This window comes from Macaca nemestrina, chromosome 17, assembly GCF_043159975.1.
Source record: "Macaca nemestrina isolate mMacNem1 chromosome 17, mMacNem.hap1, whole genome shotgun sequence".
NCBI classification, from domain to species: Eukaryota; Metazoa; Chordata; class Mammalia; order Primates; family Cercopithecidae; genus Macaca; species Macaca nemestrina.
The window spans coordinates 16,785,095-16,812,527 of NC_092141.1; the positions used below are offsets into that span (position 1 = coordinate 16,785,095).

The 27,433-nt window shown below is 41.3% G+C and overlaps 1 protein-coding gene and 1 pseudogene across 13 annotated transcripts in view; one reads left to right on the forward strand and one right to left on the reverse strand.

Annotated features, from left to right (window-relative positions):
* The window catches only part of LOC105491091 (nuclear receptor corepressor 1), a 187,895-nt gene that overhangs the window by 153,799 nt on the left and 6,663 nt on the right, over positions 1-27,433 (forward strand). For 10 of the 13 annotated variants that reach the window (XM_011757257.3, XM_011757246.3, XM_071082392.1 and 7 more), the window contains 9 exons: positions 2,191-2,356; positions 2,563-3,056; positions 5,838-5,966; positions 6,364-6,521; positions 6,688-6,911; positions 16,750-16,893; positions 18,633-18,775; positions 24,834-24,887; positions 25,683-25,904. In XM_011757257.3, the coding sequence (XP_011755559.1) occupies positions 2,191-2,356; positions 2,563-3,056; positions 5,838-5,966; positions 6,364-6,521; positions 6,688-6,911; positions 16,750-16,893; positions 18,633-18,775; positions 24,834-24,887; positions 25,683-25,904 (1,734 nt within the window). The remainder of the gene's footprint in view (positions 1-2,190; positions 2,357-2,562; positions 3,057-5,837; positions 5,967-6,363; positions 6,522-6,687; positions 6,912-16,749; positions 16,894-18,632; positions 18,776-24,833; positions 24,888-25,682; positions 25,905-27,433) is intronic. The other 3 variants (XM_011757258.3, XM_024795843.2, XM_011757250.3) reach the window with 2 other exon arrangements.
* Positions 10,563-23,616, reverse strand: LOC139359385 (large ribosomal subunit protein P1 pseudogene; annotated as a pseudogene).

Genomic DNA, 27,433 nt, shown 5'->3' on the forward strand with positions numbered 1-27,433 from the left:
AAGCAGAAACGTGTCAGAGAGTTAGGTACAGAACCAAAGGGCACAGTGGCAGAAGGTTGTCACATTGATACTGCCATAGGAAACAAACCTTTGAAATCAATATGAATGGCAATATATGGAAGGAGCCCAAAAGATAGTCATCATATTTGATCCAGTAATATTTCTGAGGAGTTAAATAATTCAGTGGTTACAAAGCTCAAACACATTTAGCTATAACTGTGTCATCCAGAAGATCTTGTATAATCTATGTAAAGTAAGATTATCTGTATACCTTTATCTGTGTACAATAAAAATCACTAAGAATTTGACTATAGGAAGTGCTTTAATGAATTGTAAGGCAGAACAGTAATATTGATTCCATGTTAATTGCATAAAACATGGAAAATTGTTTAAGAAACCCTCATACAAATAATACATAACTTTGGTAGAGACTAGATTTTTAAAATGTTTGTGATCCTACTGATGAACAAAATTTATATTTAAGGCACAAAGATACCATTTCTCTGCATCAGACATGTAAGAAAGTTGATAAATATTGTGTTGGAGTTTCTGCAGAAACAGATACTCATGTTGGCAATGGCAGTGTAAATGGTGTAGCCTCTGTGGAGATAGAAATTTTAAATACTCTTCCATCTAGTAATTCACATCTAGGAATATATATCCCATAGAAATACTTAGATAAGCTGGGCATGGTGGCTCATGTCTGTAATCCCAGCTACTCAGGAGGCTGAGGCAGGAGGATTGCTTGAGGCCGGGAATTCAAGACCAGCCTCAGCAGCATAGTGATACCCTGTCTCTAAAATATATATATATAAATTAGCCAGGAGCGGTGCTGTGCACCTGTAGTCCTAGCTACTCAGGAGGCTGAAGTGGGATGATCCCTTGAAGCCAGGAGTTTGAGGCTGCAGTGAGCTGTGGAGTGCCCTGGGTAACAGAGTGTGATGCTGTCTCTTAAAATTTTTTAAATTTAATTAAAAAATAAATATTCATATAAGCTGATGAATGGTTAGAAGGGAGAAAACTGCTGAGAAGCCTGGCTGAGGTGGTGGTGTGTGTGAGAAGAGTGGTGTGTGCTAAAACGGCTGGCTGTTATGAAGCCAGTGAGCAGGTTAGAAGGTTGGAGTGAGGACACAGAACAAGACGAGGTCAAGAGGAAAGTGATTGGGGAGGGATTTGAGAGTTCAAAATCTTCTGCCTGAAGTAGTTCTGACCAAGTCCAAGCTCTGACTTTGTTATGGGAGAGTTAGAGTTAAGTGAACAAAAACATACCAAATATTGTAGAAGTGTAATTGTGGGAGCCAAGTTTTATGTGGGAGGATAATGTGAATGATTTCATTTCAAAAGAGAGCTTGCTGAGAGAAAGAGTCACCTGTGAAGGGGACAGTGAAGAAATGAAGCAGGGCAAACTGTGGTTGAATGAAACAGTCTCAAACCCTAGTGTAGCAGTGGTATATTATTTTCATTATGATGCTTAGAAAGTTGTGCCTGATTAGATTTTGGAAATCATGTACAGACTGGAGTTTGAGGAAGACTCTGAAAGATGAACTTATATGATTTGTAGTAGTACTTCTTGTTGGTGCTGTTTTATTTCTGGGATCAAGATTGAAATTTATCAGAGAAATGGAAATGACAGTAAATGATGGCTGACGTTTTGTTTCAAGTTACTGCTGCGGTTTTATTGCATCTTTATTTGGAAACTTTTAGAACATATTTCTGGAAAGGCCAGAAAGTAGACTATCAAGTTTCTTGTCTTGTTTTCCTTTTTTCTATTTAGGTATATTAGGAAATAAACAATCCGGCCGGGCGCGGTAGCTCACGCCTGTAATCCTAGCACTTTGGGAGGCCGAGACGGGCGGATCATGAGGTCAGGAGATCGAGACCATCCTGGCTAACACAGTGAAACCCCGTCTCTACTTAAAAAAATACAAAAAAACTAGCCAGGCGAGGTGGCGGGCGCCTGTAGTCCCAGCTACTCGGGAGGCTGAGGCAGGAGAATGGCGTAAACCCAGGAGGTGGAGCTTGCAGTGAGCCGAGATTGTGCCACTGCACTCCAGCCTGGGCAACAGAGCTAGACTCCGTCTCAAAAAAAAAATAAAAAATAAAAAAATAAACAATCCATAAGCATTGCTTCCTTTTATCTGTAGCTTCCTCCTTATGTCTTTTTTTCTTTTTTCTTTTTCACCTCTGCAGGCTCAGAACAGCCTGGCCGACCTGGCAGTCATGGATATGTTCGCTCCCCTTCGCCTTCAGTAAGAACTCAGGAGACCATGTTGCAACAGAGACCCAGTGTTTTCCAAGGAACCAATGGAACCAGTGTAATCACACCTTTGGATCCAACTGCTCAGCTACGAATCATGTCAGTCTCTTGTACATATTTTGACAAAAAATGTCTCTTGTATATTCATTTTAAAATTTGTGACTGCAATAGTCTAAGTATAGTCATGCTTTTCTGCCCGTGCCACGAAGCCTTTTTTGTTGTTGCAGTTTGTCCTTCCATCTCCCCACCACATTCCCAGCAAATGGTCTTCCCTTCACAGAGCTGTGATTTGGTTTTATTTACAGGCCACTGCCTGCTGGGGGCCCTTCAATAAGCCAAGGCCTGCCAGCCTCCCGTTACAACACTGCTGCGGATGCCCTGGCTGCTCTTGTGGATGCTGCAGCTTCTGCACCCCAGATGGATGTGTCCAAAACAAAAGAGAGTAAGCATGAAGCTGCCAGGTTAGAAGAAAATTTGAGAAGCAGGTCAGCAGCAGTTAGTGAACAGCAGCAGCTAGAGCAGAAAACCCTGGAGGTGGAGAAGAGATCTGTTCAGTGTTTATACACTTCTTCAGCCTTTCCAAGTGGCAAGCCCCAGCCTCATTCTTCAGTAGTTTATTCTGAGGCTGGGAAAGATAAAGGGCCTCCTCCAAAATCCAGATATGAGGAAGAGCTAAGGACCCGAGGGAAGACTACCATTACTGCAGCTAACTTCATAGACGTGATCATCACCCGGCAAATTGCCTCGGACAAGGATGCGAGGGAACGTGGCTCTCAAAGTTCAGACTCTTCTAGTAGCTGTATGTATCTCAATCTGAGTTTCACAATGTGATGTCTGAGTAAAGAATTACTTTATTCTTTAGGTCAAGTAGAACTATATGGTATTTAAAAATCCTAATGCTTGATAGTAAATGTAATGCAAAAATGTATCTTCTGTTTTTATGATTATTTAAATATCCCAGTTTCCTACATATAAGCCTATCAATGTATTTTCCACAAGAAAACTGTATCATTTATGTAATTAAATTTAGAAAGTAGAAGGCAGACCTTATTAACATATTTAGGCATCTGAAAGGTAGTGGATATATCTCCAGGCTCTGTGCTACTGAGGTATAATTTCTCAGGAAGCATTTGCTAGGACATGGTTCTGTATTTATGCCAATACCCCAAAGCCTCTAATATCCTTTTTCTAAGACACAGATTTTTAAAAGTGAGACTACTTATTACTGGTGATTGGTATTTATATTGCATCTTTTTTGCAAGTTGGATTTTGTTCAAGTCTGGTTAGTCATTGTGATGGCTAACCTGCAAATCTTGAAATTCACAGGTCTACATTAAAATGCTAGAAAAGTTACTTTTTAAATTTTCTTTTAAACTATTGCCTCAATTCTATGTGGAATTGTAGAAAGAACAAGCAAGTATTTAAATAAGCATCTGCTAACACTGGAAGTAATTTAATCATATATAGTCATCTTTCTGTTATATCCATTGAATAAATTCAGTAGAGTTAGAGATCATGAAAAAAAATGATTTCTTATGCTCCAGAATGCAATGTGCAGTTCTTTTGATCTCTAAGTATCCACTAGCTTAATTATAATTTGTTTAGGTCACATCTACCCCATTGCTGAGGCTTTTAGAGAGAGAGGGTAGTGTTGTGTAGACAAAAGACTTCTTTTAGCCTGAGATTAGGAAAATCTGCAATATAGATTTTCTGCATGCAGAAAATTGCTCACTGAGAAAGAGATATTCTATAGTTGTATGAATAGGTCTTTTGAAGGGAAGTCGCCAGCACACTGGGAGATCCCACCTGGGCTTATTGAATGGTATAGCACATGGGTTCCTTAATCATTGGATTAAACATTTCTTTTCAGTTTGCATCACAAACCAAACCTTGCCGTAGGACTTTGATTTTCAGAAGGTTTGAAAATAGCTCATCTTTTCTGAGTGTCCATGCCTCTGTGTGTGGTTGTCATTTTTATCACTGGTCAGTGAATTCCATGATGTCCAAAGGCTGTGTACAGTTCTTCAGTGTGGCTTTCAGTTTGACTCTTGAGAGCCCCCCTCATCCTGAAGGTGAAGTCCGTTGCCATATAGTCTTGCCCCTTAAGGCTTCAAGAGCAATGTGAACACAGTTCGGAATCAGACTTTCTACTGAGTGAATATTGGAAGTTGTAAGCAGATTTAGGATGTGAATACATAACCAGTGATGAGTAACAGTGGATACAAAAGTCACAAATTGCTGTAAACTTCTTAGAATATAGTGATTTATTTTAGTTTCTCAATGATCATTTCTGTCCCATTTATCAAGTTTCCAATCTCCTAAGTGTACTAGAACCCAGGTAGCTGCAGTTTCCATGACCTGGTGGGGATAGGAAGGACTGTTGAGTACCAGAGGAGCAGCTGGTGGCTAGGGAGCAGGGTTCATTCCCACCTGCTGCATCTGTGTCCAGCCAGGGCCATGTACCCTTTGGAGCTCTGACAGTGCTCTCAGATTCTATAGTGTAGTTTGTAGATGTGAAGAGCCCTCTGAATTCAGAGGTTCCTGAATAGGTGGTTACATCTGCTCTCAACTGTCAGCTCTGAGGCCATGGCAGGACTGTGAAAAGCTGCCTGTTAGCCCCACTGCACAGCCCCTCTGTTTACTTGAGAACTGCGTCTTAGAGGAGGTCCTTTTTGATGTGGGTATCCTCCAGAGTTGGTTGACATCCTCCCTTTCTGGGAATATACTTCCCTTCAGACATTCTGTACCATTTCTGGTTATTTTCACAATGTAACACAGTGCAAAAAAATTATTAATATTTGGAGTAACTTTTGTTAGCAATACTCCAGTTATTTGAGAAAATCATTATATATAGTGTTATATAATCCATAGCTTTAAAATCATCATGGTAGTGAATGAAGCAGCTTTATAGCCTCAGCGTTTTTCTAAGAACGGAATGTCCCACAGAATTGGAATTATTGGAATCAGTTATTGAGATCTACTCCCTTATTTGTTTATTAACCTCTTTCCATAAATGTTTCCCTGGTGATTTCTTTTCCAGCTCCCAGGAAAAATATCATAAATCTGTTCTCTGTTCTGCCTCATTCCAGTGTTTATTATTGTGCTTTAAAACGTGTCTTTTTTTTTTTTTTTTGAGACGGAGTTTCGCTCTCGTTGCCCAGGATGGAGTGCAATGGCGCAATCTCAGCTCACCACAACCTCTGCCTCCCGGGTTCAAGCGATTCTCCTGCCTCAGCCTCCCGAGTAGCTGGGATTACAGGCATGAGCCACCACGCCTGACTAATTTTGTATTTTTTTAGTAGAGACAGGGTTTCTCCACGTTGGTCAGGCTGGTCTCAAACCCCCGACCTCAGGTGACCCACCTGCCTCGGCCTCCCAAAGTGCTGGGATTACAGGTGTGAGCCACTGCACCTGGCCTAAAATGTCTTAAAGCTCATAAAACTTCAGAAAACCCTCATTAACCTGGAATACCATTGAACATGGTTGATCAGAATTGAAAATATGCTGTAGGTTTGAAGAACTTAGACTTTAGAAACTTTTCCCAGGATTAGTTTTAAAATAAGATTTTCTTTTCTTAAAGTATCTTCTCACAGGTATGAAACACCTAGCGATGCTATTGAGGTGATAAGTCCTGCCAGCTCACCTGCGCCACCCCAGGAAAAACTGCAGACCTATCAGCCAGAGGTGGTTAAGGCAAATCAAGCCGAAAGTATGTCTTCTTAAGCTACCATTTACATGTTTTCATATTTACATTTATCATTTGCTTCTAATTATCTGTCTAGACCATGGTAAGAATTAACTTGTTTTGTTTATTTTAGGGTTATCTTACATGAGCCTGCTTTAGAAACAGCTATCGATTCTTTTTTATTTTTTAAGGATACAGAAAATAGTTTATATTAATTTTGTTTGCTTCTGCATTTATATTTTGTTCTAGTCCTCAGACTTCTGTTGGTGAATAATTTTTTTTTCCAAAATTAAGATAAGTTTTTTGTTTGGAGCTGTGTACCACATCCTTTCATGTGTTCTTCTGAATTATATTTAATCTTTGATAATGAGTGAAAGGCACAGACATTCCTGGAGTAAGACATCTATGTGTTCTCTACTAGACGATGCTACCAGACAGTATGAAGGACCATTACATCACTATCGACCACAGCAGGAATCACCGTCTCCCCAGCAACAGCTGCCCCCTTCTTCACAGGCAGAGGGAATGGGGCAAGTGCCCAGGACTCATCGGCTGATCACACTTGCTGATCACATCTGTGTAAGTTTTTCATTATTCTTATTAGCTGATTTTCTTTTTTGATCATGGGGAAAGCAGATTTCATATAGAAAAAGAAATTTATAATAAAGATATCTAGATTTCTTAATACTTTTTTTTTTGCAAGTACTCAATGAATTTTCCCACTTCCTTCTTTTCTCATTCACAGCAAATTATCACACAAGATTTTGCTAGAAATCAAGTTTCCTCACAGACTCCCCAGCAGCCTCCTACTTCTACATTCCAGAACTCACCATCTGCTTTGGTGTCTACACCTGTGAGGACTAAAACGTCAAATCGTTACAGCCCAGAATCCCAGGTTCAGTCTGTCCATCATCAAAGACCAGGTTCAAGGGTCTCTCCAGAAAATCTTGTGGACAAATCCAGGGGAAGGTATGATCTTTATTCCAAATTATATATAAATTTCCCAACAGTAAAACAAATGGAATGTATCTACAGGATAAGGAATTTGTTTCTCACAACTAAAGTTCATTTGCCTTTAATCCCTGGAAAGTGTAAATGAGCTTTGTTCCCCTGAATATTATTCTTAGAATGTCCACTGTCTTGGCATCTGGTACTATGTCTTTTTAATATATATTCAAAAGATGATTATGTTCTGTTGGTTGGTTTGTAAAGACAGTTAAGAAGAATGTGTAGTTTGGTAGTGGTTTAGGGACACTTCACTGGTCCTTCCTAATAATACCTCTCATATTTATCTGTCTCAGTGGTTTCTACTGGGTCAGCATCAGTAGAAGTTTAAGAAGGTGATATCGACCAGGCACAGTGGCTTATACCTATAATGCCAGCACTTTGGGAGGCTGAGGTAGGAGGATTGCTTGAGCCCAGGAATTTGAGACCAGCCTGGGCAACATAGTGAGATCTCATCTGTACAAAAAAAACTTAAACAAAACAAAACTATCTATCTATCTATATATATATATAGGTTGTTTGCTTCTGCATTTATATTTTATTCTAGTCCTTAGACTTCTGTCAGTGTATATCTATACACACACACATATATACACACACACGTATATATTTTAAGGTGACATTAAATAAAGGAAAGGGAAGCCAATAGTGGCACCATGAGTGGAAACATGTTATATGCCAGGGCTCTCGGATAAAGAGCATATCTTCTTACCTGATAGTCTGTGTTTGGTTAAAATAAAGTGGATGCAGGATTCTTGCTTCAAAGTGGTAGACTAAATATTAGCACATGTTAAATTATAGTTAACAAGCACAAGGGAAATAAATTTAAGAATGCTGAGAAGGCCGGGCATGGTGGCTCACGCCTGCAATCCCAGCACTTTGGGAAGCCAAGGTGGGGGCATCACCTGAGGTCAGGAGTTCAAGACCAACCTGGCCAAAATGGTAAAACCCCGTCTCTACAAAAATACAAAAAAAAAAATTAGCCAGGTATGATGGCAGGTGCCTGTAATCCCAGCTACTCAGAAGGCTGAGGCAGAAGAATCGCTTGAAACTGAGATCATGCCATTGCACTCCAGCCTGGGCGACAGAATGAGACTCCGTCTCAAAAAAAAAAAAAAAAAAAAAAAAAGAATGCTGAGAACAAGACTGAGATATTGGCAGATCAAAGATTCTGGCAAATACTTGGAAGACATAGAGGACAGATGAGCCAGAGTAATGGAAGCCATGGCTCAGAGCCTGAAAAAGAGAAATTTGTAGCAGAAGTGATTCTCCAGCCTACCTACCAATCCATCGAAGTGAGCAAAGAGTAGAAAGAAGAATATAGATGAGAAGCTAGATGGTCTTCTTTAAAAAAAAAAAAAAATACTGTGGAAGTTTTCAAATACATACAAAAGTAGAGAGAACAAGTATAATACACCTCTAGGAATCGATCACCTAATTTTGGTAATCATCAGTGTATAACGAGTTTTGTTTCATTTTTATCCCCGCTTGCCCCAACCCCTAAACTGCATAATTTAGTCATTAGAAGAAGCTGGATAACCTTAAGGATAAGATGAAAGCACATTTATTCCCTGTTAGCCAAAACAAAACCAAAAAAAGAAAAGAAATGCAATTATCAAGAAAAATGGAAAACTATATAGCACTGCCATGGTCCATTCCTGATGAAAATGTTTACACAATCTGTGGTGTTAGAAAACAGAATCAACTGGTTTTCATTTTAGTTATTTATTTAACTTTCATTTTAAGTTCAGGAGTACATGTGCAGGTTTATTATATACGTAAACTTGTGTCGTGGGGGTTTGTTGTAAAGATTATTCTGTCACCCAGGTATTAAGCCCGGTACCCATTAGTTATTTTTTCCTGAGCCTCCTCCTCCTACCCTCCACCCTCCAATAGGCCCCAGTGTGTGTTGTTTTCTTCCATGTGTCCGTGTGTTCTCACCATTTAGCTCCCACTTATAAGTGAGAACACGTGGTATTTGGTTTTCTGTTTTTGCGTTAGTTTGCTAAGGATAATGGCCTCCAGCTATATCCATGTCCCTGAAAGGGACAGGAGCTCATTCTTTTTAATGGCTCCATAGTATTCCATGATGTATATATATACTGCATTGTCTTTATCCAGTCAATCACTGATGGGCACTTGGGTTGATTCCATGTCTTTGCTGTTGTCAGTAGTGCTACAGTGAACATACATGTGCATGTGTCTTTATAATGGAATGATTTGTATTTCTTTGGGTATATATTCAGTAATGGGATTGTTGGGTTGATTGGTAGTTGTGTATTTAGGTGTTTGAGGAATTTCCACAGTGCCTTCCACAGTGGTTGAACTAATTTACACTCCCACCAACAGTGTATAAGTGTTCCATTTTCTCTACAACCTTTCCAGGATCTGTTATTTTTTCACTTTTTCATAGCCATTCTGACTGGTGTGAGATGGTAGCTCATTGTGGTTTTGATTTGCACTTCTCTCTCTTTTTTTTTTTTTTTGAACAGAGTCTTGCCCTGTTGCCCAGGCTGGAGTGCAGTGGTGCGATCTCAGCTCACTGCAACCTCCACCTCCCAGGTTCAAGCGATTCTTCTGCCTCAGCCTCCTGAGTAGCTAGGATTACAGGCTTCTGCCACCATACCCAGTTAATTTTTGTATTTTTAGTAGAGACAGGGTTTCACTATGTTGGCCAGGCTGGTCTCGGACTCCTGACCTCAGTTGATCCACCTGCCTCAGCTTCCCAAAGTGGTGGGATTACAGGCATGAGCCACTGCACCCGACTTGATTTGCACTTCTCTAATGATCAGTGATATTGAGCTTTTTTTTCATAGGCTTCTTGGCTGCATATATGTCTTCTTTTGAAAAGTGTCTGTTCATATCCTTTGCCCACTTTCTTTTTTTATCTCATTCTGTTTGCCCAGGCTGGATTTCAGTGGTGCAGTCTCGGCTCACAGCAGCCTCAACCCTCCCAGGCTCAGGTGATTCTCCCACCTCAGCCTCCCAAGTAGCTGGGATTACAGGCGCACACCACCATACTCACTTTGCCTCCTCTTTAATGGAGTTGTTTTTTCTTGTAAATTTGTTTAAGCTCTTTATACATGCTGGATATTAGACCGTTGTCAGATGCATAGTTTGCAAAATTTTTCTCCCATTCTGTAGGTTGTCTGTTCACTCTGTTGATAGTTTCCTTTGCTGTGCAGAAGGTCTTTAATTAGATCCCCCTTGTCAGTTTTTGCTTTTGTTCCAGCTGCTTTTGGTGTCTTTGTTATGAAATCTTTGTCCCTGCTGATGTCCTGAAAGGCATTTCCTAGGTTGTCTTCCAAGGTTTTTATAGTTTTTTTTTTTTTTTTTTTTTTTTCCCCCACATTTAAGTCTTTAATCCATCTTGGGTTAATTTTAATATATGGCATAAAGAAAGGGCCCAGTTTCAATCTTCTGCATGTGATAGCCAGTTATCCCAGCACCACTTATTGATAGGGAATCCTTTCCTTATTGCTTGTTTTTATTAGGTTTGTCGAAGATCAGATACTTGTAGGTGTGAGGCCTTATTTCTGGGTTCTCTGTTCTGTTCCATTCGTCTGTGTGTCTTATTTTTGTACCAGTACAATGCTGTTTTGGTCACTGTAGCCCTGTATTATAATTTGAAGTCAGGTAGTGTGACACCTACAGCTTTGTTCTTTTTGCTTAGTATTGCCTTGGCTATTCAGGCTCTTTTTTGGATCTATATGAATTTTAAAATAGTTTATTCTAGTTCTGTGAAGAATGTCGTTGGTAGTTTAATAGGAATAGCATTTAATCTGTAATATGCATTGGGCAGTATGGCCATTTTAACAATATTGATTCTTCCTATCCATGAACATGGAATGTTTTTTCATTTGTTTATGTAATCTTTTATTTCTTTGAGAAGTGTTTTGTAGTTCCCCTTGTAGAGATCTTTCACCTCCCTGGTTAGCTGTATTCCTAGGTATTTTATTATTTTTGTGGTGGTTGTGAATCAAATTGCATTCCTTATTTGGCTCTCATTGGTGTATAGGAATGCTAGTGATTTTTTTTTTTTTTTTTTTTTTTTTTTGCACACTGATGTACCCTGAGACTTTGCTGAAGTTGTTTTTCAGCTTAAGGAGCTTTGGGGCTAAGACTATGGAGTTTTCTAGATATGTGGTTATGCCTCTGCAAACAGAGATAGTTTGACTTCTTTTCTTTCTATTTGGATGCCCTTTCTTTCTTTCTCTTGCCTGATCACCCTGGTGAGGACTTCCAATAGGCTGTTGAATAAAAATGGTGACAGAGGGTATCCTTGTCTTGTGCTGGCTTTCAAGAGGAATGCTTCCAGCTTTTCCCCATTCAGTATGATTTGGCTGTGGGTTTTCATATATGGCTTTTTATTTTGTTGAGGTATGTTCCTTCAATACCTAGTTTACTGAGAGTTTTTAACGTGAAAGGGTATTGAATTTTATTGAAAGCCTTTTATGCATCTATTGAGATTTGTATATATTGAACCAACCTTGCATCCCAGGGATAAAATCTACTTGATTGTGGTGGATAAGCTGTTTAGTGTTTTGCTGGATTTGGTTTGCCAGTATTTTGTTGAGGATTTTTGCATTGATGTTCATCAAGGATGTTAGCTGGAAGTTTTCTTTTTATTGTTGTTGTGTCTCTGCCAAGTTTTGGTATCAGGATGATGCTGGCCTATCAGGAGAACCTGCTCCCGATGTTTAACATGGGTTCTTTTCTATTTCCTGAGTGTCTCGGCTGGGTTGAGAAATAAAGGGAAAGAGCACAAGAGCCAGAAATTTAAAGCTGGGTGTCCGGGGGAGACATCACATGTTGGCAGGATCCGTGATGTTCTCCGAGCCGTAAAACCAGCAAGTTTTTATTAGCGATTTTCAAAAGGGGAGGGAGTGCATGAATAGGGTGTGGGTCACAGAGATCACATACTTCACAAGGTAATAAAATATCACAAAGCAAATGGAGGCAGGGCAAGATCACATGACCACCGGATGAGGTGAAATTAAAATTGCTAATGAAGTTTCGGGCACTGTGCCCAAAACAGTGATAACATTGTTTTCATCTTATCAGGAAACAGGGTTTGAGAGCAGACAACCTGTCTGACCACAGTTTATTAGGCAGGAATTTTCCTCGTCCTAATAAGCCTGGGAGCACTACAGGAGACCAGGGCTTATTTCATCCTGTCCGCTTCGACCATAAAAGACAAAAGACTGCACGCTTCTAAAGGGGCCATTTATAAGCCTACCTTCAGGGCACATTCTCTTTCTCAGGGATGTTGCTTGCTGAGAAAAATAATTCAGCGATATTTCTCCTGTTTGCTTTTGAAAGAGGAGAAATATAGCTCTGTTCTGTCCGGCTCACCAGCGGCTAGTTCAAAGTTCCTCTCTTGTTCCCTGAACATCACTGTTATCCTGTTCTTTTTTTAAGATGCCCAGATTTCATATTGTTCAAACACACATGCTCTATAAACAATTTGTGCAGTTGACACAATCACAGGGTCCTGAGGCAACATTCATCCTCCTCAGCTTACGAAGAAGAAGATGGGATTAAGAGATTAAAGTAAAGACAGGCATAGGAAATCACAAGGATATTCACTGGGGACGTGATAAGTGTCCATGAAATCTCCACAATTTATGTTCAGAGATTACAATAAAGACAGGCGTAAGAAATTAGAAAAGTACTAATTTGGGGAACTAATAAATGTCCATGAACTCTTCACAATTTATGTTCTTCTGCTGTGGCTTCAGCCGGTCCCTCTGTTCGGGGTCCCTGACTTCCCGCAACACTGGCCTCATAGAATGAGATAGGGAGGAGTCCTTTCTCAATGTTTGGAATATTTTCAGCAGGAATAGCTCCAGCTCTTTTTGTACATCTGGTAGAATTCAGCTGTGAATGTGTCTGGTCATGGGCTTTTTTTGGGTGGTAGGCTATTTATTACTGACTCAATTGCAGAGCACATTATTGGTCTGTTCAGGGAATCAATTTTTTCCTGGTTCAGTTTTGGGAGGGTGTATGTGTCCAGAAATTATCCATTTCTTCTAGATTTCCTAGGTTATATGCATAAAGGTGTTCATAATATTCTAATGATTGATTGTGTTTCTGTGGGGTCAGTGGTAATATTCCCCTTGTCATTTCTGATTGTGTTTATTTGAATCTTCTCTGTTAGTCTTAACTAGTGGTCTGTTTTATTAATTTTTTCTAAAAACCAGATCCTGAAGCCGGGCATGGTGGCTCACGCCTGTAATCCCAGCACTTTGGGAGGCCGAGGAGGGCGGATCACGAGGCCAGGAGATCGAGAGGCTAACACGGTGAAATCCCGTCTCTACTTAAAAAAAAAAAATTAGCCGGGTGTGCTATCAGGTGCCTGTAGTTCCAGCTACTCGGGAGGCTGAGGCAGGAGAATGGCGTGAACCAGGGAGGCAGAGCTTGCAGTGAGCCGAGATCGCGCCACTGCACTCCAGCCTGGGCGACTGAGCGAGACTGTCTCAAAAAAAAACAGAAAAAAAAACCAGATCCTGAATTTGTTGATCTTTTGAGTGGTTTTTTGTGTCTCAGCCTCCTTCAGTTCAGCTTCAGTTTTGGTTATTTCTTTTTTTTCTCTTTTGAGACGGAGTTTTGCTCTTGTTTCCCAGGATGGAGTGCAATGGCGCGATCTCGGCTCACTGCAACCTCTGCCTCCCGGGTTCAAGCAATTCTTCTGCCTCAGCCTCCCGAGTAACTGGGATTACAAGCATGCACCACCATCCCAGTTAATTTTGTATTTTTTTAGTGGAGACAGGGTTTCTCCACATTGGTCAGGCTGATCTCAAACTCCTGACCTCAGGTGATCTGCCTGCCTCGACCTCCCGAAGTGCTGGGATTACAGGTGTGAGTCACTGCACCTGGCAGTTTTGGTGATTTCTTGTCTTCTGCTAGCTTTGGGATTTGTTTGCTCTTGGTTGTGATGTTAGCTTGTTAACTTGAGATCTTTCTTTTTGATGTGGATATTTAGTGCTATAAATTTCCCTGTCAACACTGCCTTAGCTGTGTCCCAGAGATTCTGGTATGTTGTATCTTTGTTCTCATTAGTTTCAAAAAACTTGCTTTCTGCCTTTATTTTATTATGTACTCCAGGAGCAGGTTATTCCATTTCCATTGGAATTGTATGGAGTGATTTTTATAAGCAAAACACAGAGGAGTTTCTCTGTAGTTCTAGAAAAGGATGTGAGGCAATAAATCATAAAAATGGCTGACAGATATTGAGAGTTGAGGGTTGCATAGGAAAGAGAGGTAGAAGTAAAGGTATGTGTACTAATTTCTTCATTTTTAAAAAAGAAAATATAAAAGGCTGAAGTATGCTATGTAAAGGCAAAATGCACAAAATTAAAATAAAATAGGCAAGCCAGCACGGTGGCCAACACCTTTAATCTCAGTGCTTTGGGAGACCAAGGTGAGAGGATCGCTTGAGGCCAGGGGTTCAAGACCAGCCTGGGCAACATAGTGAGACCCCATCTCCACAAAAAAAACTAAAAAATAAAATTGCCCAGGCATGGTGGCATGCACCTGTAGTCCCAGCTACTTGGGAGCCTGAGGTGGGAGGATCACGTGAGCCCAGAATTTGAGGCTGCAGTAAGCAGTGATCATACTACTGCACTCTAGCCTGAGTGACAGAGGGAGACCCTGTCTCAAAAGTAAAAATAAAATGGGCAGCAACAGAGAAGGCAAATCAAATTCTTCATCTTTCATGAAAGAGAGTTAACAGATTCTGTTTCAAGTTTTATAAATCAAAAACATGTTTAAGATTATTTACCAAGTTTTGGAGGTAAACACTAAAACAACTAAAAAAAAAAAAAGTGGCTATCTTGAATAACTGGATGGACTGACTGGGAAAGGCCATAACAAATCATGTTATAATTTTGCTTTAGTGTTATAGTCATAATTCAGATGTTGAAAGTCACAGGTGGCTTTAATATGCATAATCACTATGTCAAAAAATTTCCGGGGGGCTGGGTGTGGTGGCTCACGCCTGTAATCCCAGCACTTTCGGAGGCAAGGCAGGTGTATCACTTGAGGTCAGGAGTTTGAGACCATCCTGGCCAACATGGTGAAACCCTGTCTCTAATAAAACTACAAAAATCAGCCAAGTGTGGTGGTGGCTACCTGTAATCCCAGCTACTTGGGAGGCTGAGGCACTAGAATTCATTCAGCCAGGGAGGTGGAGGTTGCAGTGAGCCAATATCATGCTATTGCACCCCAGCCTGGGTGACAGAGCAAGACTCTGTCTTTAAAAAAAAAAAAAAAAAATTGGGGGTGTGGTGGGGCCAGGTGCTTATAATTCCAAATACTTTTGGAGGCTGAGGTGGGAGGATTGCTTGAGGCCAGCAATATAGTGAGACCCCGTCTCTACAAAAAATTAAAAATGAGCCACACAGACATAATAAAACATATAATAAAAACATAAGCTGGGCATGGTGATGCATGCCTGTAATCCCAGGTACTCAGGAGATGGAAGTGAGAGGATCACTTGAGCTCAAGAGTTTGAGGCTGCAGTGAGCTATGATTGCATTCCTGTACTCCAGCCTGGTCAACCTGTCTCTAAAAAATAAAAATTGTAATAATAAGATAAACGGGCCAGGCATGGTGGCTCATGCCTGTAATCCTAGCACTTTCGGAGGCCCAGGCAGGCGGATCACCTGAGGTCAGGAGGCCTAGCCAACATGGTGAAACTCTGTCTGTACTAAAATTACAAAAATTAGCCGGGGAGTGGTGGCGGGCGCTTGTAATTCCAGCTGCTCGGGAGGCTGAGGCAGGAGAATCGCTTGAACCTGGGAGGCAGAGGTTGCAGTGAGCTGAGATCACACCACTGCACTCCAGCCTGGGTGACAAAGCCAGACTCTTGTCTCAAAAAAAAAAAAAAAAAAAAGAGAGATAAATGGGTGGGAGCTAAACAGTGTGTCTATCTTATATTATTCTTACCAAATGGTATCCAGAGAAAAAATATAAAATTGCAGAGAACCCCTCTGCCATAATACAGTGTAACTAGAACCTATGTTGACTCTCACGCCTGTAATCCCAGCACTTTGGGAGGCCGAGGTGGGCCGATCACCAGGTCAGGAGATCGAGACCATCCTGGCTAACAAGGTGAAACCCCGTCTCCACTAAAAATACAAAAGATTAGCCGGGCGTGGTGGCAGATGCCTGTAGTTCCAGCTACTCAGGAGGCTGAGGCAGGAGAATGGCGTGAACCCGCAAGGTGGAGGTTGCAATGAGCCGAGATCACGCCACTGCCCTCCAGCCTGGGTGACAGAGCGAGACTCTGTCTCAAAAAAAAAAAAAAAAAAAAAAACATAAGTTGACTCACCTGATAAAACTTCTTGGGTGTCAGTTTAGTACTGAAGTCCTTTATCTTTAACTTGATGATGAAAGAACTGGTCAGTCATGACTCAAAATAGGTAGGAAAACCTCAATAGGTAGGAAACAAGGGTTTTCCTAAGGAGCCAAGGGTGGGATGGCGTCTGACGTTGAAGTACATGTGGGGAGCCTCAAGGACGCAACTTCTGCCACTACTGCTGCCCGGGCAGCACTGTCTGATGACGTGACTCCTGGATCCACGGGGTGTGCATGGGTCAAGTGGCAGTAACACAGTGGTTTTTGTTTGTTGGTTTGTTTGAACTATGTATATAGTGAATACCTGAGGTAACTTTTTTTCTGATAGAAATTGGCAGCTTTTGCTCCTTCTCCTGAATGAAGTCATGAGTTAACAAGTTTCTGTTTAGGTAAGTCTCAGGTGTGCCTTTGAAACACAATCTAATATTTCACGTTACAATAGTAGGCCTGGAAAATCCCCAGAGAGGAGTCACGTCTCTTCGGAGCCCTACGAGCCGATCTCCCCACCCCAGGTTCCAGTTGTGCATGAGAAACAGGACAGCTTGCTGCTGTTGTCTCAGAGGGGCGCAGAGCCTGCAGAGCAGAGGTACGTGCACTTCCTAGTGACAGCAGCCATTCCTGGCGCGCGTGCTTATGCTTTAACATTTCCTTCAGTTGGTGCCATTTTTCTCCTTTGGGCTTTTATGTCTGGATGGCATTCTCAGAGGATCATTTGTCTCTGTTTTCCTACTGATTTAATGCTAGTGGATTTTAGCAAAAAGAAAATATTTATAATATCACATTTAAATAGGTTAGAAAATATTTGTTCATTATTCTTGAAATTAAGTCTTTCTAGATATTTTTTTAAATGTTTTTGTCTAGGGGAAAGGGTCATCCATTGATTCAGCCAACATTTGAATGCTTACTGTATACCAAGCACTGTGGACTCTGAAAAGATTTAATGTTACCTATTTCTAACCCTGACCCCAACCCTATTAATTATTAAATTATTATCCCCATTTGACTAGATGCCTTTGAGTTGGCTCCTTTCCAGTCAATCTCCATACCTCCACCTGGGTGATTTGTCTAAAACTCATGCAGAATCCAGCACCCAGTCTTTAGCATGGCATCTGAGTTCTTGCATGACCAGGTATATGCTGCCCATTCAGCGTCACTTCCCTCTGCATCACCCCTACACTGGAATCTCTGTCCAAATCATGTTGTTTATTGTTCCCTGAATTCCATAGTCATACAGTTTGCCTAATGCTGAACCCTTCACTGGTGCGCTGAAAGCCAGACCTGTCACTTGCTCATGGTCATACTGATACTAATGGGGAAGGGCCAGTTTTAAACGAAGGTCTAACTCCAAATTGCTAGTGCCTTTCTTACAATGTGTTGCTATTAATTTATTGCATTTATTCTTAGGGAGCTAAACAGATATTGGTACTTTTCAATGAAATGAAGAAAATCCATTTTTGGAGAGGGAGTGATGTTCAATTTTATTATACATTTACGTCTTTCCCCCTATGTTTATGAGTGTTTTGAGGACAGGGACCATGTCTTATTCCTGTTCCTATCACCTTAATTGTCTTTCCTGGCATAGAGTAAGTGTTCTTGTATTTGAATGATGAATGAATCCACATGACTGGATTAGGCTGTCAATAACCTATATTCTCTGTTCTCAGCTCTGGCTCTAGCTAGATCCTTGTGGCCTTGAGCTGTTAGGGGAAACTTGTTTTTTAAAATGTGTTAGTATAGGAAGCTGCCAATAAAATATGAAACTCTTTATATTAAATTCAGCTCATTTGTTAGGTGGCTTAACAAATGATTGTTAACAAATAGGCAGTTTTATTCCTATACTGTTGTGTTCCAGTCCAGCTGTTGATTGCTTAGATATGAGTTCTTGCTATTTTATAGGCAAGTGTGCTATTAGTTTTAATTGTAGTTTACTTAAAACTAATTCTAGTAAAATAGTTCCCAGTTTAGGTGGTAACCATGAATATATTAATGTTTGTGCTGTTAAGAAGGCATCACGATAAGCTGTTTCTGAGTTCTCCTATTAATATTCATTTGCTACTTCTTCATTCCTTCCGAATAATTTCTGCTCTAGATTATCTCCATTCTAATTCTAATTTTATGATTTCATTTTGAGAGCTAAATCCTTTATCTTCAAATGATGTACTAAGTGGTTTATGATTACATACTGTTTCTTAGGGCTGTAACCACAAACACGGGATGAGGAGGCAGTAGTTTTCTAAGTACTCTCTGACTGTTGTTATCATTGATAGGAATGTCCCCAGGATTAGGAGTACATGGTTGTAATATACTTAACTTTGGCCCTAACAGGAATGATTCCCGCTCACCAGGGAGTATAAGCTACTTGCCTTCATTCTTCACCAAGCTTGAAAATACATCACCCATGGTTAAATCAAAGAAGCAGGAGATTTTTCGTAAGTTGAACTCCTCTGGTGGAGGTGACTCTGATATGGGTAAGTGGGATTTCTTTCATGAACCCCAAATAAAACATGCATTAATAATGATCTCCAGTGTTGCCTCTCCTATAATGCTTGAGTTTGAAGGCTCTTTACAGGACATCTATCCAACACATCTGATCCTAGAGTTCCTTCTCAAGTGTCTGCCAGCCCATGAAGAGTTCTAATTAGGAAGCAGGAGTTCGCCCCTTTCTGAAGCTGTGCCATTTCTCTTTGAAGGAATCTGTGTCTAGGTTACTTTTCTTTCCGTGGGACTGGATTAACTCTCCATAGTTTATTTTTCTTTCTCCCCTACCCGTCAGTCTTCCTTTTGTCCATTTGGGCCCATCCCCACGTAACATCTCCTCAGATATTTGAAGACGTGTCTTTCAGGAGTCCTCTCAATCAATGTCCCCAGTTTCATCAGCTGTGCATCACATGTCCTCATTCTTAGTACCCCTACCATCTCAATTATTCTCCACCAAAAACATTTAGCCTAGCCTTTCACTCGGTTTCGAGTAATACAAAATAGAGTAGTGTAATACGATCTATGCTAAATTCATCATTTTTCGCCTAAGATTATTTAAAGTAGCATTTAAACTAGCCTAAGACTATTAGCTGTTGTGTTGGCAGCCTGTACACTGTTAAATTATGAAGTACACTGTTAAGTACTTAGTATGAATGTTGATGTCAAGGTCTTGGGCTACTTTTAATTCACGCCTTGCCCTCGCTCTACTTTTGCAATAACTAGCTCCAAGTATAGGACAAGTCCAAGTCCGTCTGTGCTTGCTCCAGTCCAACTACTTTTTCTACCCTACCGGTGTCTTTCTGGTCTTGAGTTGATTCATTCACTATTCATATGCAACTCTGATAAACTCACAGTGTAAAAATACAACATTGGCCAGGCACGGTGGCTCACACCTGGAATCTCAGCACTTTGGGAGGCCAAGGCAGGAGGATTGATTGGGCCCAGGAGTTCCAGATTAGCCTGGATAACACAGGGAGACCCCGTCTCTACAAAATATAAAAAACTAGCTGGGTGCAGTGGTATATGCCCCTGTAGTCCCATTTACATGGGAAGCTGAGGTGGGAGGATCGCCTGAGCCTGAGAAATTGAGGCTGCAGTGAGCCATGATCGCTCCAGCCTAAGCCACAGAGTGAGATGTCTCAAGAAAAAAAAAAAAAAATTACAAAAATTGTCTGGGTGTGGTGGCTCCCGCCCGTAATCCCAGCACTTTGCAAGGCCAAGGTGGGTGGATCACCTGAGATCAAGAGTTTGAGACCAGCCTGGGCAACATGGTGAAACCCTGTCTCTACTAAAAATATAAAAATGAGCTGGTCATGGTGGCGTGCACCTGTGATCCCAGCTACTCAGGAGGCTGAAGCATGAGAATCACTTGAACCTGGGAGGCAGAGGTTGCAGTGGGCCAAGATCGTGCCACTGCACTCCAGCCTGGGCAACAGAGCGAGTCTCTGTCTCAAAATAATAAAATAAATAAAATAAAATATAAAATCAGTAATAATGGTAGCAAAAGGTTATCTAGCATGTACTATGTGGTAGGCTCTATTCTAAGCACGTGTAGATATAATCTCATTTATTCCTCACAACAACCCTACATATTACACATTACAATTATCTCCATTTTGTAGATGAGGAAACATACTCAAGTTTAAGAGTTGGAACAGGTTACATATCTAGTAAGTAATGAGGCTGCTGTTCAAACCCAGGCATTCCAACTCCAGAGTCCATGTTGCTAATGATGGACCAGCTGGCTTCTAACAGTTCCATACTCATAGCATCTTAGGCAGATTGTTGGTAAATACCCTGCCTAATGCTCTGTGGCAGAACCTTTCCTCTGGGTTGATATGCAAGTATTAATCAGAACCTCCTCGTGCCCTGTCAGCGCTCTCTCAGCACACTCAGTACTATCCCCCAGTCTTATTAGTCTTTTCCTCAGTCCCTGTGATAGAAAGACTTTGGGTATACCATAGTCTGGTTTATTCTTTTTTTTTTTTCTTAAGTTCAGCTTTGTATTGAACACATTATAAGAGATTTAGTCAAAACGACTAAAGCCCATGTCATCACACTCCTCAGATTCTTCCTTCTTTGCTTCCACTTTCTTCTCCTTAGCTGGAGCAGCAGTAGTGGAGTGGGCAGGATCTCCTGCTGGTGTAGCACCAGCTGCTGGAGCAGGTCCACCAGCCCCTACATTGCAAATGAGGCTCCCAGTGTTGACATTGGCCAGGGCCATTGCAAACAAGCTAGACCAAAAAGGTTCAACATACACCAGTTGCTTAATGAGAGCATTGGTCTTATCCTCTGTGATGGTCACCTCACTGCCATGCAGAGTGAGGGCTGAGGAGATGCAGGCAAGCTCGGAGACAGAGGCCAGGGCGCAGGCGAGTGTGGGGCTGGCACTACCGGATGTGGTGCTAGTCGCTGGATCAAGTGAGGGCCTCAACCCACCGTGGCCTTAGCTTCCTTGGAAGGACTGAGCACTGTGGCGGCAGCTGAGGAAAGGGCGATCTGCTTTATTTCTGTGATCTACCATCTACTAGTCTCCTGACCCTGTCAAAAGAAAGGAAAGTGGGGGGCCTTGCACTGTGATACATGTTTAGATCTGTGCCACTCTGTTTCTGAACTTGTCCTCGCTCTTAATTACTAGATTCTCTGTTTAGGTGGCAACAAAATAATCTAAAAGACAAATATTTTAGAATGCTGACCAAAATTGTTATCAGGCTTACAGATACCCTTTCTTTTCTTTTCTTTTTTGAGATGGAGTTTTACTCTGTGGTCCAGGCTGGAGTGCAGTGGTGCAGTCTTGGCTCACTGCAACCTCTGCCTCCCGGGTTCATGTGATTCTCCTGCACCAGCCTCCCAAGTAGCTGGTATTACAGGCACCCATCACCAAGTCTGGCTAATTTTGTATTTTCAGTAGAGACGGGGTTTCTCCATGTTGGCCAGGCTGGTCTCGAACTCCCAACCTCAGGTGATCCGCCCACCTCAGCCTCCCAAAGTGCTGGGATTACAGGCATGAGCCACCGTGTCTGGCCACCTTTCTTTTAAAAAAATATTGTTATTACTATTTTCTGTCTCCAGTCTTCAACAGTTTAATGTATTATTTACAGCTCCTCAAGTGTCACCAACAAAAATATACTCTCATTTTCAAATTCTTTCGGCACTCATCGATGAATCTGTGAGAGCATGGAGAGCTAGAGATCTCAGTGCAGCCGGGAACTGAGATGCAAATCATTTCACCTTTGTGTGGTTTGCTCTCATCTGCTAGTCTATCTTTCCTTAAAGTGGGAAACTCTCGACAGGGAAATGCCATGTTTGAAATGAAGAAGCCTACTTTATAGTTTCTCCTCTCTTGCCTAATGTTTTGAGTAGTGTACTATGTTGGGTGTTTTAGTATGCCAGATGGTCTCTACTCCCTGAAGCTGTATGATGAAACAAGTACCTAACTTTAACAGGAGATAATTATGTCTTAAGGGAAGTACTAACAGAATTGCTTTAGAGTCTGGGATTTTTTTTAATTGCAAGAACTATTTTTCATGGTGGAAAGGAGAATTTATATTAAAGAACCAGTAGGCTCCTGGGCCCACCATGGCACATTTAGCCTTCACTGGGAAGCAGAACTAAATGAAAGCCATCAGCGGCTAACACAGCTTCACTTCAGCTCATTGTATCCGAATCCAGTGTTCCCAAGGACATCAATGACTTTATTGTTTTGAAAACTGTAATGCTTTAAAACTTACTTTATTGGATCTCTTTGCAGCTTTTGACACAGTGAACCACTTTCCTTCCCTGAAATGCTTTCTTTTGGCTTTCTGATGCCATGTTCTCCTGTTTCTTCTCTACTTCTCTGGCCACTTGTATCTCCTTAGAAGCTCAGTCTTGCTTTGCCTGGCCCTTGACTGTTAGTTTTCCCCAGGGCTCACTTCTTAGCTCCTTTCTCCTCATGCCTTATAATCTGAGTCATCTCATCTACTCGGGATTTGAATGGTCACCTGTATGCTGAAAACTCCCAAATTTGTATCTGTAGTCCAGCTTTTCCTACTAAGCTCTACTTACATATCTTTGCAGACCTCATTACTTCTTGACTAACTTACTGGCTCCTTAAGTATCTAAACTTAAATTCATATTCTACCTCCCCACGCAAAAAGTTCCTCCTGCTTCCCTACCACAGTTACCTTTACTCTGGCTGTCACTATCCTGGTCTCTCTGCCTCCTGATGGGAGTTACCTCTTCCTGTCAAGTTGGCCTCCACAGTGGCTTTCACATGCCTACCTTCCCTTCTGCTAAGTTCTGAGCAGTTACCACATTCTTGCTCAACAGTAGGTACCAGTCACCTGGACTGCTTATTAAATAGTTGAACTATGGGGCCCCAGGAATGTAGACAATTTGCTAAGCTACCCAGGTGATTCTAATTTGGCCTCAGCAAGTACCACACTGCACTGTAAGCTCCATAAGCAAAGGAAGGGGTATCCTGCAAATGTGGTATCTAAGGATTATCATTGGTTAACTTATAGGAAATTGTCTTCATCTGACCATTTTTGATCAATAAGAAGGTAATCTTACGATTCAGCCAAATAACTGCTCAATTAAATATCTATCGAATGAATGAATGACTCCTATTCCACACACTTCATGATAACAAGGCTCTGCTATTTCAGGCTCAAATTATTTACCTAGTCACCTGGCCCATAAGAAGACTATCATCCATGGCCATTGTTTTCTAGTTCTTCTGAAGACTTTTCTCCTCTGTCAGTTTAAAGCCTCCCTAATCAAGTTTGTTTCTAGGCACATGCACTCTTCTCTTTTCTCTAATGTGCTCACCCCTTGGGTAAGAGTCCATCGTTCTGTGGTTTCATTAGAAATTTCATTGTGGTGGGGCACGGTAGCTCACGCCTGTAATCCCAGCACTTTGGGAGGCTGAGGTGGGCAGATCACCTGAGGTCAGGAATTCGAGACCAGCCTGGCCAAAATGGTGAAACTCCGTCTCTACTAAAAATACAAAAATTAGCTGGGTGTGGTGGTGGAGGCCTATAATCCCAGCTGCTCAGGAGGCTGAGGCAGGAGAATTGCTTGAACCCAGGAGGCAGAGGTTGCAGTGAGCCTAGATCACGCCATTGCACTCCAGCCTGGGTGACAATGAAACACCGTCTCAAAGGAAAAAAAAAAAGAAACTTCACATTCTTCGGGACACATCATTTGGCCACCCACTTGCTTTCTGCATTCTTTTTTTCTCTTTAAAATTCTTAGCATCAAGTTGGGAATGACGGAAACACCAATTTATGTCCCAAATTCTTCCCCTTTCTGGCACACTGCTTTATTATAGGTGGTTCCCAGGTCTTATGCTGTTAGCATTCAAACTGCAGATTACAAGTTGCACAGTCAGCAGGAATGAAAAGGATCAAGAGTCTTTTGTTTTTTCCAGCAAATATCCTGAGTTTCCAGTTAGCCATGCAGGGAAACACAGTCATTTTCATAGTATTCACTGTGGTGGCTTTCCTCTGGATCACATCCCAGGCTGCCTCAAACCTGTTGGTACTCATGGCGGTCATCCCAGAGTCCAAGGTTTCTTCTTCATCAGAAAGCCTTGGTTCCTGTTCTGAGAACAGTATTTTCCTATTTGTTTTTCTCCAGCAGTGCAAAGTTCCTTAACTTTTCTGGGTTACATTGCTCCTTTATTTACCTTTTTGGGAGAGTCTCACTGTGTTGCCCAGGCTGGCGTCAAATTCCTGAGCTCAAGCAATCCTACCGCCTCAGCCTCCTGAGTAGCTGGGGGACTAGAAGTGCACCACTGCACACAGTTTATTGCTCTTCTTTTGATGTTCTTACCTTACCTATTTCCTGATTTCCTTTTAAAAAACAGCCTGGGCAACAGAGTGAGACCCTGTCTCAAAAAACAAAAAACGTTCTTCCATTTTATCTTCACTTAATGGGTGAAAAATAAAGGTTGAGGTCATGGAAAATAAAAAGATTAATTTTATTATAGGAATTTTTTGAGACTTTAGTTTGGTGTATATGATTATCACATCTTAATTAACTCAAATGTTTGCTTAAATATAGCAGCTGCTCAGCCAGGAACTGAGATCTTTAATCTGCCAGCAGTTACTACATCAGGTAAGACTGAAAAGACATTATTTACCAATACAAAATTGGCACAGCAGTAGTCAGTCCAACAAATATGTACTGAGTACCAACTGTATACCAGGGGAGTGACTGCTCTAATATGAAAAAATGAATAAATAATGTAGTGAAGGAAGGTTTACCCAGTAGTACACAAAGGAACTGAGATCCAATAAATACCTATTGAAAAGATAAATGAACAAAAAGAATGGAAACTATTAAAGAACAAGGTTGAAACTAGGGAACTGGGAAAACTGTTGAGTAACTTTAATAAAAGTGTGAGTGACTGATTCACTTGGGAAACAAATTTCCTTAAGGAGTTATTTGTGGATTAAGATGGTCTCTGGGCTGGGTGCAGTGGCTCACGCCTGTAATCCCAGCACTTTGGGAGGCCAAGGCAGGCGGATCACCTGAGGTTGGGAGTTCGAGACCAGCCTGACCAATATGGTGAAACCCCGTTTCCTAAAAATACAAAAAAAGTAGCCCAGTGTGGTTGCGGGTACCTGTAGTCCCAGCTACTTGGGAGACTGAGGTGGGAGAATCCCTTGAACCTGGGAGGCGGATGTTGCAGTGAGCCAAGATCATACCACTGCACTTCAGCCTGGGTGCAACAGAAACTCTGTCTCCAAAAACAAAAAAAAAAAGGGGGTCTCTGTGTGGTGGGTCCTGGTGTTGTTCTAGGTCACTTGCCAAGTGCTATGTGTATTCAGTGGGCTGATGGGGCAGTGCATGTTTGTTTCCTGATTGGCCTTTCAGAAATAAGTGGAAATGTTTTTGATTCTTTTTCAGGCTCAGTTAGCTCTAGAGGCCATTCTTTTGCTGATCCTGCCAGCAATCTCGGGCTGGAAGACATTATCAGGAAGGCTCTCATGGGAAGCTTTGATGACAAAGTTGAGGATCATGGAGTTGTCATGTCCCAGCCTATGGGAGTAGTGCCTGGTACTGCCAACACCTCAGTTGTGACTAGTGGTGAGACACGGAGAGAGGAAGGGGACCCATCACCTCATTCAGGTACAGCTTTCATTTTAGTGCTTTTCTGCTGCTTTTCCCCAAAAAAGCCAGTTTATTTCCCAAGCTCCGATGCATCACTAAGACATTTCATTTATGTCTTTATGTGCTCAGAGTTACCTCTTAGGGTTTCAGTTACTTAAAAAAGGTTTTTTAAAATCTACCCAGACATTATAGTAACATGAAATGGAAGAAAACTTTTACCCTAAGTGTCACCCTAGGATGTCCATTTTTTGTTTGTTTGCATCTAGTCCTCATCTATACATACTACATTGTAATTATAACACAAATATGTTTTTGAATAAAAGTGATTTAACTGTAAACATTAGGTTTAATATAAAAGAATCATAAGCCGGCCGGGCACAGTGGCTCACGCCTGTAATCCCAGCACTTTGGGAGGCCAAGGCGGACGGATCATGAGGTCAAGAGATCGAGACCATCCTGGCCAACATGGTGAAACCCTATCTCTACAAAAAATACAAAAATTAGCTGGGCATGGTGGCAGGTACTCAGGAGGGTGAGGCAGGAGAATCGCTTGAACCCGAGAGGTGGAGGTTGCAGTAAGCCGAGATCACGCCACTGCACTCCAGCCTGGCAACAGAGTGAAACTCTGTCTCAAAATACATACATACATACATACATACATACACACACACACACACACACACACACACACACAGAGTAAAATTAAAATAAATCATAAGCCATAGAAAAGAGTAGGAAAAAAGGTGTAATCATAGCACTTTGGGAGGCTAAGTTGGGTGGATCACTGGAGCTCAGGAGTTTGAAACCAGCCTGGGCAACATGGTGAAAACCCTGTCTCTACAAAAATTACAAAAATTAGCTGGGTGTGGTGGCTCATGCCTGTAGTCCCAGCTACTTGTGGGGGCCGAGGCAGGAAGAGCACTTGAGCCCAGGAGGCAGAGGTTGCAGTGAGCTGCGATTGTGCCACTGCACTCCAGCCCAGGTGACAAAGTGAGACCCTGCCTCAAAAAAGAAAAAAAAAAAAAGAGTAGGAAAAAAGGGAAGAAAAAGAAACAGTTCTTCAGAGCACATCATCCAGAATGCTAATGCTTCTATCTGGTAAGCATTGTTTCAGACATGTCTCTGGATAGCCAGATAAGAGTTGCTAGAATGAGATTTTATACATTCTGTTAAAAACAAGCACACAAAAAAACCATAATAATCCTAAGCTTTAATCTTATAACCTTTTCCTTAATATTTTGAGAACTAATATCTCTTGTGCTTTTAAAAATTATCTGAAGTTCAGCAGTATTTCTGTTTTAGCTTAGATTTATTTTCCTGTTATCATCAAGCAAAAGATCTTTCTCACTATGGTTAAGAAAAATATTAAAGAGATTAGAGATCTTAAAAAAAAAAAAAAACTATACATGTTAACTTTTAAGACCGTATCAGTGTACTTCCTCCTCTGAAAAATGAGCATCATCTTCTTCTTTCTGTTCTTACCTTCCAAGTTTTATTGGCTTTAAGTGTGTATGTTTTAAGGTTATAAGACTGGTGACATAGGCAAT